Source organism: Gadus morhua, chromosome 20 (genome assembly GCF_902167405.1).
Source record: "Gadus morhua chromosome 20, gadMor3.0, whole genome shotgun sequence".
In the NCBI taxonomy this organism is placed as follows: Eukaryota; Metazoa; Chordata; class Actinopteri; order Gadiformes; family Gadidae; genus Gadus; species Gadus morhua.
Genome location: NC_044067.1, coordinates 18311311 through 18330628, shown reverse-complemented (window position 1 = coordinate 18330628; position 19318 = coordinate 18311311). Strand labels below are relative to the sequence as shown.

General features: G+C 43.5%; 1 protein-coding gene across 4 annotated transcripts in view; it reads right to left on the bottom strand.

Moving 5' to 3' along the window:
- Positions 1-15039, bottom strand: part of tfpia (tissue factor pathway inhibitor a) — a 51573-nt gene extending 36534 nt beyond the window's left edge. For all 4 annotated transcript variants that reach the window (XM_030343768.1, XM_030343769.1, XM_030343770.1 and 1 more), the window contains exon 1: positions 14814-15039. In XM_030343768.1, the coding sequence (XP_030199628.1) occupies positions 14814-14901 (88 nt within the window). In that variant the 5' untranslated portion in view covers positions 14902-15039. The remainder of the gene's footprint in view (positions 1-14813) is intronic.
- Positions 15040-19318: the final 4279 nt, after the last annotated feature.

Here is a 19318-nt window from a genome sequence, read left to right as displayed (position 1 = left end):
GTGTGTGTCAAGTGCGTGTGTGTGGTTGTGTTTGTGTGTGCAGGTTTGTGTGTTTGTTTGCATGAATGTGCCTTTGTGCAAAAGAGTGTGTGTGTGTGTGTGTGTGTGTGTGTGTGTGTGTGTGTGTGTGTGTGTGTGTGTGTGTGTGTGTGTGTGTGTGCGTAGTTGAATGAGTGTAAGTTTGTTTGTTTGCATGACTTTGCACTTGTGCAGAAGTATGTATTAGGCTAAGATTAGATGTGATGTATCAATCCCAGAAGGGGAATTAGGGTGTCCCAAAGAACAAAAGGTCAGGACAGTCATAAATATATATGTAATAGTTTTAAGGTGTGCACATTGATACCAACAGTATACACTTCTGCCCAAACATAGAATTTTCAAGGAGTATTTTTCAGGACCACTCAGGACTCCAACGAGGAAGAGAGTGCGGTAAAACCAGATGGATGTCCGGTGGCATATCAACTGTGAGGGGGTGAACCCGAGTCAATCAGGGAGAAATTGGACGCATCCTAGATGCTTAACATAAATAAAGGACTGCCGTTGGCAGATCCTTGGTTGCGTTCTTCTTGGTCCGATTCCGCAGCGACCACACTGACCAAGAGCGATTCCCAGTCGTGCACATGTAAACATTGGCAGTCCACGGTCGAATGATCAAAGCAGAAGTCTACCACGCTTCAAAGGGGTTATTATTTTTTTGAGGGGGGAGGCAAATCAAAAGGAAAGCCATCTGTAACATTTCCCTGTCTTTGCTGCTACTGGTAGGGCAGCGATTGCTTTTTCTTTACGACATAATAAGAGAGAGGTCTCCTGCACACTGACAATGAGTGAAAGAAATGAGGATGGGCCATTGGTTTCTCTTTCTGTGTGTGTGTGTGTGTGTGTGTGTGTGTGTGTGTGTCGTGTGTGTGTGTGTGTGTGTGTGTGTGTGTGTGTGTGTGTGCGTATGTGTCTGTGTGTGTGTGTGTGTGTGTGTGGCGGGGGGGGGGGGGGGGGGTGAGAGAGTGGGTGTATGAGAGAGTTGGAGGGGGTGTTGTAGTATCTCAGAGTGAGAGATAAGTGTAAGTGGATGTATGCTGTAAGGGCAATAGCCGGTCAGGTCATGCCCAGCCCTTTAACAAAGAGCATGGCAACATCTCTCTCCCTCCGGAATAGAAGTACACTGTTTTTCACACTGAGGTCAAAGATGGACAAATACAACTTTACACCAAACCGATGGACTTTTCATTTTCACCTCGACACACTAAATGAAATCCATCCCATCATATATTAACAATTACATCTCTCCCCCCACTGCAGCCAAACTATTTTTATGATCAAAATGCTCACAAAGAGACCCATGCAATTTTAATCAGAGCTAACATGTTAGCATGAGGGGGGTAATGGGGGTTGTAGGTTGATGGGGGGGCTGCGCTGAGCAGAGAGTTAATTGTGGCCGCTCCGCTCGCTAAGCTAACTCACTCCCCGTGTCCGCGTGGCACCAGTCTAGGCATTCATTATAGGCCTTGTCTTTGCCACCGATAAGCCCCCGAAGGCTTTTAATTTTACTTTCACTTTGGAACAGCCGGAGACTTCAACAAGCATTAAATCAATCACACCATGGCTTTTTGTGCCTTCAGCCCTCATTGCCACAGATCTGGCAATTGCAATTTCACATGGTTTGTGTTTGTCAGTGGTTGTGTCGTTTTTTTTCTTGTATCCACCGCAGATGCTGCATCTGTGGGTGAAATCTCTGGCCTGCCCTGACCTCTCCTGCCAATAAATCTGAGCTGAGGCCCTTTTTTGTTTGTATCTCACCTGGCATCGCCAGATAATAACACAACGGCACCCGAGACGGGGGGGAACTTTCCTCCCTCCCGCACCAACGCTTCTGTCAATCCACGCTGACATTTAGTAAAGTGCAACGCCGTGGCGACCAGAACCCTCCCACACACACGCTAGCAATTAGAGGACCACGGCGGGAGCGTGCTGTGCAGCCGATCGATGGGGTAAAGTGGGCTTCCCCTGGTGGCATTAGGCCTAAAAAAAAAAAGTTTGGTTCCTGTTGGTTGTCAGTTGAGGCCATGGGTAGGTAGGGAATTTATTTTATTTTTTTATTTTATTTTTTTCAGCGGCAGCGAATGATAGGTAGTTCGTTACAATTTAAAAATGAGAAAACATGCTCATCCTTGTAGAGAATGAAGAGGTGCTGTACAAAAACGTTTTTTTAGTTTTTTTTAAGCTCATACAATTATTTGGGTCGCACATAAATTGACAGGGTCGGTCGGAAACCGGAACCGAACAATTTATTTTTAGGCCTTACGGAGGCTGATGGGATGATCCAAAGCGCCTGGTGACGTGGTCATTTCCAAACACTCTGGAGAATTCAGACGTTTGAGAATTCAACAGGCTCTACTGGCTTTGGTTCGACGCCCATGCGAAAGGTTATACGGTGTACCTCTCAGGGGACCTAGAGTAGGACGCTCTAGCTCAGGGGTCCGGAACCTCAAGGGCTGTACTCGGCTCTTTCAGCAAAGGCCTGTGGCTGACCACCAAGGCTTAAAAAATACTTTATTATCACAATTAAATTACATTTTTACACTGAATATTGTAAAAGTGAAAGAAAATGAAATATGACAAAGTATTATTTAGAAATTAATGATTTGGTTTAACTATTTCCGGTTGTTTTACGTATTGTACTATTTTCCGTGTATACTTAGGAAAAGGTTTTCCACTCCTCTGAGCTCATTAATGACGCGTGGCAATATATTAAAGTGTATGCTAAATGACTATGTAGTAAACACAAAATGGCCACCGCTCAGCTCCAAAGAAGCATATGGCGAACATTGGGGTGGACATCAGTTGGCCATTCGTTATACAGAGCTGTAGGGGATGTGGGGGGAGGCCGATATCGAAGCACCATCTGCCAGACACGATGTCCCATTTACAAAATGCTCCACGAGTTATTCATAGACTCACAAGCCAAGACAACCAACATGATTCACAGAAATGTGGGGGCGCTTAAGCTCCTTGCAGAAGAAAAGTATTCATCCCGGAAAATCCATGGTCTAATTACAAACCTTAGTGGAGTATCCGTCAAGAAGTTCCAAGTGACAGATACGTTTTGTGTCTACTTTAGTGGCTAAGCGGGGCGATAAAGGCAGACATCCACCAATTTCTAAGACATAAAACAATGGCTGGCCTGTTGATGCTTGTCTTTATTTCTTGTTGAACGGTCGATGAGGGCTCCGAGGTATACTGGGTTCTTATTAATTATGTGTGGTAAACTTGTTCAAACTGGCATCCTTGTCTTCTTGGTTCAGATCTCTCACGGCATCTGTGGCTTATTACCAGTTTTAATACCTCAGCACCATGCAAGTTGCTACTCCTCAATGTCCGTCATCACACCAAACTCACATCGTTATATGCTAATGTATGATGATTGACGCGAAAAGTCATCAACTACAACAATGTCCCTGATAACATTGTAACTTCAGGAAATCGATGTAGGTAGTAAGAGGTCCAGACTGATCTGTGTAGCGGAACAGAATTTCATCAGGATTTTCTCCTGGCAAGGTATTACTCATATTTCTCATTCTCATATGATGCCACTTATTACTGTCTTTATTGAAATAGCATAAATGAAATGTTCAGTACGTTGACAAGCTACTTTTGTTTTCATTTTCCATTTGTCCTGGAGCCTGAGGCAGCTGTTGCATGAACAGGTTACATTGCCGTTGTTCACATTAATACCTTTACTTGACGAGTTCGGTGTGGCTGTGTGAACTGAAATGTGATTGTTTCATATACCTGTATATTGCCTGCAGTGTGTTTCAAGCTCCGGTCCTTGGTCGTTTCTCAGAAGTACTGCATCAAATCCCCAAGTCAAATCTATCTTAGATACGTTCCATTTGTCTCACTCCTGACTTCCTCTCATCAAAGTGCCTGGAAAATACAAAAGGCATGAGAGGGAGAATCGATGCTAAAATATTTACTGGCATTTAGTGACAGCCTTGTGGAATCATTACATTGTCTGGCTCTACAAAAGAATCAATGAATACAAAGATAGCCATATTGCAGAATTTGCAGTTTTTTGTGTTATTGTGTTACATCCGGTTGCATTGTGGATTCGATGCAGGGTGGTTCTCCTTATTTCAACTGTCCTTCAAGTGAATTCAACTCGCACACAATCATCCTCAAACTTTCAAAAGGCTGAACTTCCACTTAAGATGGAAATCCACCAGAATGTGTCTGGTCATGTTTTCACCGACTCTATATTTCTATTGACCAAAGAGAGTTGACTATAACGTATGAATGTGAGAGAAGCCTTCCGAGACGATGGCTCATTGACACAACGGCTCTAAGGGTTTGCATAGCCACCAACGGGGTCTTTTCCGGCAGTGGGGATCGATGGCCTGAAGAATGGGCCGAGGGCAAAAGGCTTCATCCAGCCTTTTGCAAAATGTCACGACTCCAGCGGCGGCCGCTGTAGATGATTAGAGGAGGGGGTCGATATACCAGACCGATCTTCGCCTTTCCTGTTCCTTGGGCTGCCACTCAAACAATACAGATGAGACGAAGAGAGCCGTGCTAGTCACTCCACTGTGGTTCGGAGAAGCGCTCGTTCAAAAACATTTGCTCCCTCCTCCCTCCTCCTCCAACAAAGAGGAGGAGGGGGAGGAGAGGAGGAGTATGATAAGGGAATTAAACCACTCATTTTCTAATGAATGGATGTTGTTCGTTTCTGAAGGACAATGTGAGGCCCAGATGTTTTCCTCCAGATTTTTCTGTTTGCTTTGTCCTCGACAGAAAAAGCTTGTTTCTTTCCCCTTTTTAAATGAATTACGTGTGTTGCTGTATGAAAGCAGAACCGCAGGGACAGATGTCAGAGAAGAGACGGAGGATAGACGAGACAAACCGCTGGCTAGAGGGCCTCTCGCACACCCTACTGGCTTCTATCAACATCAGACGTTGCTTTGGCCGCCTCCTTTGATGCGGGGTCCTAAACATATCGCGTTGTGATAATCTAAAAAAGTCTGATACAGAGTCCATGTGTCCCACAGTGCCCATATTATCTCACATTTCAGTGTTAATCCACTGTGTTCATGTTCAGCTCCACGTATAGCGAGAGTTCTTGCTGACACTGTAATGTTCAACAACCACCTGAAACTCCCTTCCATTTTCTCCAGCCTTCTTTGGTTCTTTGGTTTGTTTGGTCTACCTTTCATTCTTTAGCTGTATACATATTTCGGTAAGAATGTTTATACATAAATATTATTAAAAATCATGTGTACCTCATAAGTAAAAGGGCACTACTCTAATAAGTTAGTTAGCTGATAGCTTTAATAGAGAAATGGAAATGGTAAAGGTATTTTTTCCACATGGTCTTTCTACACGCAGCCTTGTTCTAGTAAAAAATATTGCTTCTTTAAAAAAAGGTCATAGCCAGTACTAGCTGTTACATCTAGTGTGAATATTTGATACAAGAAAGGAGCATAACATTAAGTTAAATGGAAAATGTGGGTCAAGAAATACAATGCGAACCTTTAGCAGCCCCATTTTGAGTAATTACAGTGATTTTCTGTACTGTAAAAGGCTTCAATTGTAGCCCATCATATTAGAGACCACTGGATAGGACAAAGCTTTAATGCACTGGGTTTAGCCACAGGTGAAACAGTATAAAGGCTCAAACATGTTATCGGAAATACACCCTTTTAAGATGCCTTTGTGAGTCAGAAAAAAGTTTTGTCAGCCTGCTTGTGTCTAAAAGGCGGGCTGGGCTCAACATATGCAGGGCTATACAGGTGGTTGTGTGAACAACCCCCAAAACAACTTATTTTGAATCTGTGCTCCAGGCATCAGACAATAATTAGTGGAGAAGGTTAGAGTCTCGGTTGGCCACTGAACCAAGCCAAAAACCTTCAATCAAAGCTTCTACAAGGCAAACAGAAAACAGCTCAGTTAACTCCCGATATAAATGTTCTGGGTTCGATCCCGCAATTTCTGCAGGCAAACTTGCAAGTTTAGTTGAGCAAGAAGCCCTGCTCTGTAATGGCATGTTTCCACATTCTCTGTCAGTAGCTGAGGATAAAAGTAGCTGCTAATTAACTACTTCCAAGAGTAATGGCCACCATATTTAACGGCACAAAAGTGTGTAGTTGCCCTCTCTACAACAACAGCCGTGGTCGAGATGACCTATTTCAGGGGTCATGAATGTCATCTCTGTCCTACATGCGGATCATAGAATCATTAGATACAAGGGTGTTTACAGAAAGCAGTGTATTGCGTGTGCACAGACCAGCAATCATGTCGCAGGCTTCAGAAAGCTGTCGAAACACATGCACATCGCCATGCCAACCAGACCCCTTGGGGATAGTCCGCTGTGACGCAAGAGCTCTGCACAGCCCCTCACTCTGGGACACAGATCCAGTAGAGATGATTATAATAGTGTGTGTTCCTAGGCAGGTTATGGTCTGTGTCTTATCAAATGTTTTCGTTTAGCAAAAACAATGATGCAGACACAGGTCAGGAGGAGCAGGTACAGGTGTAGGTCATGCTGGAGACATCGGAAATCGAACCAGGTACCTCTGGGATGGGAGTTGAATAACTCAGCGAAATAAGGTCCTGCCTGGCTCATCATTTACAGTTAGTCATGTAAAGTCACTTCCTTTGAAACTTTTTTCCAAACTGACCTTTGGAAAAAAGTTCAGACTTACGGAAATGGCTGAGAACAAGTAGACGGCATTGAGTGTCTAGAAGAAATTGCAGCAAAATAAATATGTTTATTAATTATATTATAATGTTTTTTCTGTTGCCTTGTGTATGTCTATGTTGTATTGTATCACATGGAACATTTTATTTTGAAAAGTAAGAAGTGAAATCGAGAACAATTATTTTCGTCTAGTTCAGGAAAATCTGTCTTATCGCATCAGACTGATTTACTTCCAATTTGGTTCTCTCTAACCAAATGTGTGGGAATGCTTTATAGGGAATTAATTAATTAATTAAACTCGACCAAAATAGAGCATGTCTGTTGTGCTTGCACAACTCATTGTGGTGGCGATGACTCCCATGGGTCATAAAATTGAATTCCTAGATTACAACTTACACGCAGGCAGCACTTGGACATGTCGGAGCCTTCTCTCAGTCCCTTACAAGGAGGGAAAGAGAACCCAATGAGTGCTATTCCGCCAACAAGTACAAACTCATTCCTTCTCCATACATCTGTTTTACCCCTTTTGTACTTCCACGCCCAGCAGATTAACAGATAGTCAGGTGCTCTTTGGCACACAGCTCCTCTACTCTTTAACATTTATTCGACTTCAACAAATGCCAAGCGACTTGAATACATTGTTGTTTAGATGCATTTACGTCAAGGTCAAGGTCAGCTTTGTTGTCGATTTCCACACATGTACCACACATACAAATAAATCTAAAAGACGTTTCTTACTATTCAACGGTGAAAGAGATAAAGTGCACAGGCACAACAGATAAAGACAAGACATTTCTTCACACTAAAGTAAACAATAAAGTGCACAACAGATTAAGACTTTTAATAATCCTATAAGGATAGTATAGCCCAAAACAACAGTCTATTGTTTGGGGCAGCAGCTCCGTAGACCGCAAGACCCCAGAGGGTTCGAACCTAAAACCTTTTATGTGGGGATCGACTTGGCTATTCTGACCAACAGCACAACATGAACATGCGATCGCCTCGTCACAGAACGCTGGATGATTGGTTGCAGGATCACAAACATTAGCTGGGCTTGTTATCTTTCAGGGTTTTTAGCAGCGCCGTGTTTGATTTGTGCAAACGTCTACCTGTGGTGTTCTTGACCCGACATCGCTGTGTCTTCCAGCTGGAACACGTTCAGTGTGCCATGAAAAACAAAACACAGAGTGAAAGAAAAATATGTACCGGCGGTTTGGTTTCGTGCAATTTCATGTCTTTTATCTTGGTGTTTCTGAAAAAGGCTTCCCAGGTTTTCCGTTGGCTTTGGTTTCATCATTGCTGTTTTCCTGGCACACAATGATTTTATGTTGCTGCTTAGTTTACACATGATGTGTGGGCTCCAGGGGAAAACAAGATCATTCTGATGCGGGCAGGAACTAACTGTGCTTTTGCACGTTTCACACACGAAATTCTGAGAAATAAGAACTTGGGCAACATAACAGAGACTGACACAGCCATCCGAATGAGACACATGCACAAAAACACACAGAAACGTATACAAACAAACAAAAACACACAGAAATTCAAGCACACATAAACACATAAAAATACACACCAACACAGAAATACAAAACCCAAACACACGGATGCACACGAGGAAATGCACGAAATGCACACAAGCAAAGAAACATACACACACAACCACATACACACACACACACACACATACACATGCACATACACGTACACAAACACACACACACACACACACACACACACACACACACACACACACACACACACACACACACATATACAACCACAACTTCTTCCAGACATGTTTAAAAATAAATGTCAGTTCTTTTATCACGAGACAAACATACAGCAAACATATCTCTGGCTGACTTGGTGAGGAGGACAACAGAAACTGCCGTTTCCTGAAACCCTACACTAACACACAGTGTTTCCTCTTCAAGATGTGACTCATTTTAATCATGTCCCTCTGCAGATGACCCAGTGAATCACCATGACGACTGTCGCCATCCCACCCTGTGTCCATCTCTGTGTGTGTGTGCGTGTGTGTGTGTGTGTGTGTGTGTGTGTGTGTGTGTGTGTGTGTGTGTGTGTGTGTGTGTGTGTGTGTGTGTGTGTGTGTGTGTGTGTGTGTGTGTGTGTCAATGAGTCACAAGGGCCATTGGAGCAGTTGCAAAACAGTCACTCAATGATGGGGTTAATGTTCAACAAGGAAGAATGAATCGTTGTGAAGGTTAAAAGGGATAACGAGTACATTAAGGTGTGTAATTAACAGTCAAGCCCATGACTGTCCAACCATGCAGTATGGCTGGCAATATATTAAAAGGGTTTTCGGTCATCCAAAGGCCAACACATAATGCTCACCCAGGTCTTACAAATTTAACTTTACACAGTAAGAATACGTCAACACATTTCAATTTCATACATTAGCATTTTCTTCTTCTCTCTCTGCCGCACACCCTGAAGTGAACCAACTCTCTGTCATCGCCCAGGCACAATAATTGGGTCAAAAGATCGTCTCTGTTGTGCGTTGTGACAAAATAAAAATAAAAATTTGGTTGGTAAAATAAACTACAAAAGTTAATGTTCCCCACTCGTTTGGACTCAGTTGACCTTTATCATAATCAATCAAATTAAAATGGCTATTTTTTTCTGTGTATGTATGTAAAGATTTAGCCTTGATATATCTACAAAACCAAAATGGCGACCTAAGATAACATTAAAATATGATATAATATATGAAATATGACATGTATTATGAAATATTATTATATAATAATACATTTGTTGAATACAATATAAATGTAAATGTTGGTTGCTGACCAATAGAACATAAGTACACCTCAGCTTCTCCGAGTGTGAAGAGCTCTAGGCAACTACAATATCAATATAGATGCTCGACGACTCTAATGGGTTATGAGTTTGCAGCAAAACACTTGGTGCTTTCGTTTGGCTGAAGGGGTGCTCGAGCCATGTCGACCGGGGGCTGTGGTCGACTGCATCAGACTAAAAGAGGTTGGGACGAGAGTCACGGCTCTAGCTGGCGGTGGCGCCGGTAGCAGCTGATCGACATGCAGGCAGATAATGGCACTTCAGACCTTCTCGAGGAACGGTCAGATGCGGGGAACGGTTTCCCTGAGGAAGAGAGGGGACACGCGAGGAAGAGGCAGGAGGAGGCGTTGGAGGAGGCAGCTGTAGTGTTGCGCTGACTGTGTGATGATGATGATGACGAGGCAGAAGGTGTAACTCTTTCCCTGGAATGCGGCGCCATAAGAATGGAAGTCGTAAAGGAGCGCCTACTGTAACAGCTCACGTGATGTAGCACACACACTCAAACACACACTTGCACAACATAATTTGTTTTCATATGATATTTGTACAGTCATATCAACTTGATATGGTGTAGCTTATTATGATTAATGTATGACAAATAAATCAATCCTGTATTGCGTCATGGTATATGGTGTGAGTCAGACATAAAATTATCTAAATGCAGAACATGCGATTGCTTCTGCGATTGTATTTCTAATCACCAGATCAGTCATAGCCAATATCTTTTGTTTTTGACTGGTGTCAGAGGGGAGGAGAGAGAGAAAACTAATGACTGCTCGTCCCATAAAGACCTTATTCAACTAGCGGCCCTATTGGATAGTTTGGAGGAAAAACGTCCTCGAAACTTCAGGCAACCCCACAATTTAAAATAAGTTTCCATGGTTTCAAAAGATTCTAGAAAGTTATGTGAATAAAGTCTTTTGATGAGGCGGCACACACCACACAGTATCAGAGGAGACTTGGGGTGTGTGAAAGAGAGAGAGAGAGAGAGAGAGAGAGAGAGAGAGAGAGAGAGAGAGAGAGAGAGAGAGAGAGAGAGAGAGAGAGAGAGAAGAGGGAGAGAGAGAGAGAGCAGGAGAGAGAGAGAGAGAGAGAGAGAGAGAGAGAGAGAGAGAGAGAGAGAGAGAGAGAGATGAAGAAAATAGAGAAGAGTCATGGAGAAAGAGTGACAGAGAATGATATGGAGGAGAGAGAGAGCATGGCATCCAGGTTAATGTGTGCCACTTGAGGCAGCACCCCAAGCAGAGGTCGGACCCCATACAGTACGGAGGTACATCCCACCCCTGGGACAGGGCAGAACCCATTCAACTCCATCACTAATGGCTCCACAATCTAATCCCGCCCGGAGCCACACACAGCGAACACAACTGCGGCCGAGCAGTCACCCCACCGCCAGGTATTAAGGCGTCGATCCAAGAAGCTAATCTTTCATAGTCACAACACAAAGGGAGAAGGAAGGAATACATGGAGCCGTGACATCGTTGTGACAGCGCTTTGACAACGTCGGCCGGAAGCTAATGAACAGCGAGGCAGTGCGGGAACACAGGCCCTCATTAGCCTCGGTGTCTGCTGGCTTGACACGTTTCACGCTGTTAGACACATTATCTCCATATCAATACTCCGGTCCCACGGCCCACTGCCGCAAACCGCATGGATGTATCTGTTGCTTTTCTTTCTCTAAATGTTCTTATTGAAATATTCATGACACACAAACAAACTTGCAAAATCGTACAGACGAACACACACACAGCTTTCACTCGATTCGACAGGTCTCTCGGGATAGGCCTTGGCGATAGATAATTGAGTTGCCTCCAGGCATCGACGTTAGCAAGAGGAGGTCTACTACAGGAACAAATGGGAGAACACACCTTGGGTCGGTGGATTGTGAGGCAGAGAGATTGGAAGGATCAGGTGTCGTTAGTCATCGCCAGAGCAACCAGGAGGTAAGTATAAGAGTGTGAAACCAAACCAATGCCGGTAAATCAGTTAAAAAGGAATGAAAGAAGAAAAGGCTGATTAGCTTGGGAGAAAAACAACCCAAAAATATTGAGACGAAATTAGACATCTCTTATTGTCGAAGAGGAGGACTTCCCAATCAGGATGAATGGACATTGTCTGATTCAACTAAATAATGGGAGCATAATGTGATAACTCACAGCTGAATAACTAGACACAACTATATTTTTGTATTATACAGTTAGGGCTGGAAACATTAAATCTGCTGGACTGAAATAAACGCCACACCACTGACTTCGTACAGTTTCATCTCCTTAAAGGGTTCAACACAACGGAACTATTTTCAACACAGAGCGCCGCGTAACTAATTAATTTTCCCTACATTCTAATAACGTCTGCAGCGCAGACGTCAACACGCGATTGAAGAAATAGTCTGGGACAGGAACAAATATAACCACGGCAGCCCGCTGGTTATAATGTCTAAATATGGAGAGAGAGAGAGAGAGAGAGAGAGAGAGAGAGAGAGAGAGAGAGAGAGAGAGAGAGAGAGAGAGAGAGAGAGAGAGGAGAGAGAGAGAGGAGAGGGAGAGAGAAAGAGAAGAGGGAGAGAGAAAGAGAAGAGGGAGAGAGGGAGAGAGGGAGAGAGAAAGAGAAGAGGGAGAGAGAGAGAGGAGAGGGAGAGAAGAGGGAGAGAAAAAGAGAAGAGGGAGAGAGGGAGAGAGGGAGAGAGGGAGATAGAGGAGTGGGGCAAGGAGGGAAAGATACAAAGAGAGAGAGGGAAATGTGTTTTTGTCCCACAAGTACACCTATGGCGTAATCCAACAGCTCTTTATGGGCCCTAGGGCAGGTTATGCGGCCACGTAATAAAGTGCCACTCCTTTTTAGCAATGAGAGCAAAGCACGTGTCCTGAAGCAAGGCACCTGAATTAAGGCATGTAATCAGTTTGTTGAGGTTTGCAGCATGACTGTTGTGTAGCAGTCAATGCCTATTATGCATCATAGGATTATATGAATAAAGACAATGCTGTGATAGATTAAACAGAATTAATCAACAATAGTTATACAATGATTAAAAATATTTCAAGTGACAACTGAAGGTAACGTAAGTGATTGAGTTATTATTATTTTTAACTTTTTTCTTCCTCCTTTATTCTTATAACTTCAATTTTGTTGATATGCAATCCATTAGTAATTATGTCTGATGTCTCACGGGCACAAAAAGCAATTAAAATGCAAATATTTGTGTGTGCGGCAAATATGTCAGAGACCTAACTCTTGTGTGTAAGCACCAAACAACACAACAACTCGATCCAAACGAAAAAAGGCTACCGACTTCTGATTAAAAAACAACATTGTAGTATATCAGCTTACCCACGACTGGACAGGGCTTGTCAACATGGAACAATTTACCACCCTGATAAGCCTGGGTAATTTATATGATAAGGAGAATTGTAATAAACAACTACACATGTATCTCATGTGAATCCCAATGTTAATCACTCAAGATAGCACTTTATCACAACGTGCTGTGCTACTAAATGAAATATAAAATCAGATGGAAATCCTTTTATAATAGAAATGTTTCCGTTGATTGGAGACCCTACATTGTGAGAAAGTAGGTCATTAATCCTGAAGGATGGCCCATAACTAACTCTGATTGCTGCTCATAACTGCCGCTACCGAGAAAACACGGCTCATGTGACGGTGCAACGCCCCCATGCTGTGACACCACACTGCCAAGGAGCGGGGCCTCGAACCCGCAACCTCAGGGTTGGAATGTGAAATCCTGTAACGACGGCAGCCAATTGGGTCGGTTCCATCGATATCATGTATCGTTCTGAGGCATCGGGGAGGTGAGTGGGCAAGCTTTTCCCCTGAAGGAGAGCCATCGCTTTGCTGCAGTGGCGGCTGGTGCTACAACATATGCCGTAGCACCCATAGGGAGGGTATAGTTTGCATCTGGTGACTTCTAACATGCAAAGGCAGTCAGGAACAGACAGCATCCGAGACTCCTGAGTAACAAGTCGTTTGAGTTACAAAAACAAAACATTCCTGCATGCAGACACAGCCCGGCGATGTCTGACAAGACCACTGATCAGGAATGTCCAGACATGGCTTGTGTGTTTGGAAATTTTGGCACAGACTGTTTAAGTCCTCTAGCGCCTATATAGCTGCACATCATGATGCACTCAAAACAAACACAATCTTGAAAAAATGCACATTCACACACACACACACACACACACTCACACACATACACATACACACACGCACACACACGCACACACACACACACAGACACACACACACACACACACACACACACACACACACACACACACACACACACACACACACACACATAACATAACATACACAAGCACATTGTTACACTGCTTCCAAGCTGCATCTAGTCTCGCAAAGCCAGACCAAACTACAGCAAGTAGAAGCTGCATCTGACCCAAACAGACAGATACTGATCGTTATCTGCCTTAATTGACATAACATGATAACAGCACAATGTGATTATCTCCATGATAACCCGTTGGTCTGTATCACTCAAGCCCTGTTAACAATGGACTGGGAGTCTGGCTAATGCACAATATATGGAACTCTATACTCTTTGTATTTTTATCACACATCGTAGGGTGAAAACCTTCAGGCGAAATGGATGATGTAAGAGTATTAAATGGCTCCCCCCCTCTTCAATGCGCTGTACTGGACGACTCGAGGCTTTCACAGGTTGTTGAATCCCTGACATTCATCCAAACAGCCTTATTGAAGCCCTCCACCAGCAGAGAGGACTGTAGCATGTCGGAAGCTCCGGTTCTGGTCTTAGAGAGCCCATTCGCCCAAAGTCAGCTGCTGGTTATTGATGTGGACGATGGAATAAAAACGGTGCTGCGGAGGATTCACCCATGTTTTAATGTATAGGTTCTTATTGCGCTGTTTGAGGTTTCAAAGAGGGAAAGTTAACTTTTCCTTTTAGGGTCAGAAGCACAATAGGTCTCTCTCATGGACCGTGCGTTGCGTCTTGACGCAGAGGGTAAAACGTGTTGGCTACCAATTCACAGGACGTCCGATGTGAGACTTTTATACAAGGTTCTGTGGAAGATGCCGGAACCATTCATCACCTGAGTCATGAGTATAAGTCACCAAATAAATGTGATCATATACAAGACACAATTACCTTATCCGATTGTCCTCGCCAAGTGACTCGTCAAGATATTTTGTCTTTTAATTTCAAAAGAGAGACAATGCAGGACTAAAAGCGCCACGTCTTAGATTTGACATCGCCAATTAAAAAGACGTGTGTGGGGACTCCTTTTTCCCAGTGTCTTACCTTGATGAGCCCGGTGGAAAGCTTGGGATACGGAGCCGAAGCAGAGCGAAAAGACGCAGAGAATCCACCCCGTGTTGATTGCAGCCATGCTCGGTGAGGAGAGCGCAAAGTTAAGGAGAAACTTATTGGACGCATATATAAGGGCTTGAGGATTCCTTCGGCGCGCACATCCGGCTGATAACGCAAAGGCAAACACACACACACACACACACACACACACACGCACACGCACACGCACACACACACACACACACAAACCTGTCTTGACGCTGATAATGCGAAAACAAAAATGTCATAGGAAACAATCGCATCCTCTTTTACATAATTAAAGTCTTTTTTTTACATATTTACATTACAAGTTCACTTTCAGAAAGAAAAGTATTTTGTTAAAGAATATGACGAATAAATATCGACGCGCGAATTGCGCTAGCTTTTATACTTTATTACAAAAATGTAATATGGATACAGTATATATATATATATATATATATATATATATATATATATATATATATATATATATATATATATATATATATACATATACATATATATATATATATATATATATATATATATATATATATATATATATATATATATATACATTATTGCTATAATCAATAAGAAAGACTGGTGTCGATCTGAGCCACCCTTTTGAACCTCCAGTGCGTAATTGCGCTGTAATACGCAGCCAATGAGCCTCATAATACGAAGTTTTCATCCAAGGCACATTGCCAGGTCGGGCTTTGGGCAAAAGCTCCATCAAAGTGTCGGCCCGGAGTTGTGCCATTGCAGGGATTTGAACTTTACCACCTATGTGCCAGTAGCGAACAATTGAATTAGGGTTAAGAATTGTCTTTTGAAAGAAAAAAAGAAATGCCATGCCATTTTGCATCAGAAGAGAATGCAATTCAAACTGTAAAGATTCCCGTTTATATATGCTACACCTCACATTAAAGCTGTGCTGTTGTTTAGGCCTACTTGTGTTTCATTTTGAAGGGCAGTATCTGAACACATGATTAGGGTGTTATCTAGTTAACAACATGCACTGGGGAAGGAACTGCTCCAGGGTTAAAGTATGACCAACAGGTGTTTCAGATCATGGCAAGTCATCAGGAATGTCACTCATGTTTAGTAAATGGCATTACATTCTTATCTTTTATTTGGAAATGAGTATTGATGAGTGGTAGTTTCAGATAAACTGGCATATCCATCCAAGTTATACAGGGAAGCAGAGTAGGCTGTTATATTATTAGAACCCTCAGCGGATTTTGGCGAAGCAATCCAGTTTTTCTGGTTGGGCCCACCATAAAGGTGGGCATATTGCCCTGGAAATATCACCACTATGACGACAGACAAACAAATAAACAAACACTGAACCAGGGACTTTAAAGCGGAACAGAACCCCAATTTTACATAGTAATGTATGACATAGTAATACATTTTGCTATTTTCTTTTTTATAAGGCTGGCATTTAAAATCGTATATGCATCGTTTGTTGGTCTCCACAAACCAGTTTGTGAACATTGTTCCCTGAATTTAACTTGTGTTCTTCTCATGACGTCATGACACCTCAAATATGCACATATTGTGAGTGGCTTTGGTTGAAAGTGTCTGCTAAGTGCCATACATGTAATTATAAATGTTGCAACAAGGCACACCAGGTGGAAAGGTGTGTGTGGCTGTTTGGAGCATATTCTGGGCAGCACTTGCTGTTGACTGGCAAATCCAAGAGAGGCTTAAAACTAGGGTAACACAAATATTTATTGTTTTTTCTCTTTACATCCGTACCACAGACAATAAATCAACTGCTCTTACAAAGACCATCCAATCATTTATTTTATTTTATGCCTAAGTCTACCTACCTACCAACCTGCCCACACTCTGCCGGTGCAATTATTCTACCTGACCAGATTCTTTCCCAAGTCTAGACCGACCTCCTGCTTAAGCTAGCTATCTAGGCAAGAGATTTGGGCGAGTGGCTTTGGAGGGAGAGAGAGGGGCGCTTTTTTTGGCGGATGCTATCAAATCGAGTTTACTGTGATTGCCTCTCAAAAATGCCAACTCCATCTTGAAGATACTGCCTACCTTACTATAAGTTTCCAAGGGACACTAATAGCGCATTTCATATACAACATTGATAAAATTGATAAGAGAGAGAGAGAGAGAGACAGAGAGAGAGACAGAGACAGAGGCAGAGACAGAGACAGAGACAGAGACAGAGAGACAGCGAGACAGAGAGACAGAGAGACAGAGAAACAGGGAATTCACCGAACAACATCCCAGAACTCTCTTTCTGGTAAATCTGATAGTAGCCTTTTATTAATTTTTGCCGGAAAAGGGGGTTTCGCTATCACCATTACTCATTTTCGTTACTGCAATTCCTCTTAAAAGATCACACATGAGTCAACTCATATCAAATATCATCCCACCTGAAGTCCACTGTGTAATTTTACATCCGACATCTGCTCATAAAGTCCTCCCCTTGCATGAGCCACCATCCTAATGATGTGGTGTTCCTGTTGTTGTTTTGCAAATACACAAAATGATATCTGCCGTCATCGTCATGGTCAGTTTGGATGTGCTTGTAATCTCACATTAATTATTATGCAAAACAGACGGACAGGTGTGGTGAAAACAATCGCTACAGATGATCACATTCATGACACTACAACAACAATAAAAAAATCTATTGTGGTTTTAAAGACAAATGTCCCCACATCACACCTACCAGATAAGTGAGTGTTTTTTGTTTGCGTGTGTGTGTGTGTGTGTGTGTGTGTGTGTGTGTGTGTGTGTGTGGGTGTGGGTGTGTGTGTGTGTGTGTATTTGTGTGTGTGAATGAGAGGAATTCATTGGAAAGAACTTTAAAGTGGTAATAGTGCCCAGATAAGCACTATGGAGAGGCAGTACAATTATATTATCTTGGCTGGTTGCCAGGGAAACCACAGACAGCACCATGCTCAAGTTATTATCCTCATGCCTCTCTCCACTCCCTTCCATCTCTCCCTCTTTATCTCTCCTCTTTCTCTCCTCTCTCACTCCATCCCCCATTTCTGTCTCTCTCTCTGTCTCTCTCCCTGTCTTGTCCATGACACTGAGAACGGGTTCCAAACAATACCTCAAACAAATCTTATTTGTGAAATGTGTGTGTGTGTGTGTGTGTGTGTGTGTGTGTGTGTGTGTGTGTGTGTGTGTGTGTGTGTGTGTGTGTGAATGTGTGTGTGTGTGTGTGTGTGTGTGTGTGTGTGTGTGTGTGTGTGTGTGTGTGTGTGTGTGTGTGTGTGTCTGTGCATGTGTGTGTGCCTGTCTGTTAGTAGGCAGGAAATTGTGTAAGTGAGTGAATGAGATAGTGTCTGTGTGTATGTGTGTGTGTGTGTGTGTGTGTGTGTGTGTGTGTGTGTGTGTGTGTGTGTGTGTGTGTGTGTGTGTGTGTGTGTGTGTGTGTGTGTGTGTGTGTGTGTGTGTGTGCGCGCATGTGTGTGTGTTCATGCGTTGGAGTGTGTACGAGTGTGTCAGTGTGTATATGTCTGTATGTGTGTGTCATAAGGGAAGGCTGTGAAAGTGGCACCTCAGAAGTCTGACTCAGTGTTATAAAGAGAAGCAGACCTCTCTGGGGGCCCTCCGTGGTTTGACCCCCAGAGGGGGGTGGGTCAAATGACCAGCGTCTGTTTAACAGCTCAGATGGAATTTCCTGTGTTCCAATGCTCCCACGGTACCATGACCTCATCAGTTCTGTTGGCATGGCGATGCTGCAGAGAGGTCGTCAATGGGAACGTTTTTCTGGCTGCGGAAGTGAACAGAAATTAGTCTGTACGAAGTTGTGGGAAGCAGAACATAACTTCACATGTGTGTGTGTGTGTGTGTCTGCACACTTGTACACACACACACACACACACACACACACACACACACACACACACACACACACACACACACACACACACACACACACCACCCTTTCTCTGCCTAGCCAGCCCAGAGAATTTGGCCCGCCAATGCACTACGACCGTACGAGCGCCACGTGTGTGTGTGTGTGTGTGTGTGTGTGTGTGTGTGTGTGTGTGTGTGTGTGTGTGTGTGTGTGTGTGTGTGTGTGTGTGTGTGTGTGTGTGTGTGTGTGTGTGTGTGTGATTACACACACTGTAACGCAAGTGTTGTACACTTCTTTGTTATTTGGATAACCGTTCTGCTCTTGGTGTTATGGCGCATAACACGTTGGTTCTTTGAGCTCTCTGGTATTTCCACAATGAGGCTTTAGTTGGGGTTATCTCAGCCATCATTGAGCCCCGCTGCCCGCCGCCCACTGCCACAAGGCACCACTGCCACGAGGCACCAACGCCACGAGGCACCACCGCCGCAAAACACCATCGCCGCGAAGCACCACCGCCACGAAGCACCACCCCCGCGAAGCACCACTGCCGTGCAGCCGGCAGCGCGCGGTTCAGTCTACTTCAGATGATGTGGAAGTGGAAGAACCAGAGACGTCGGAGAACCCGACG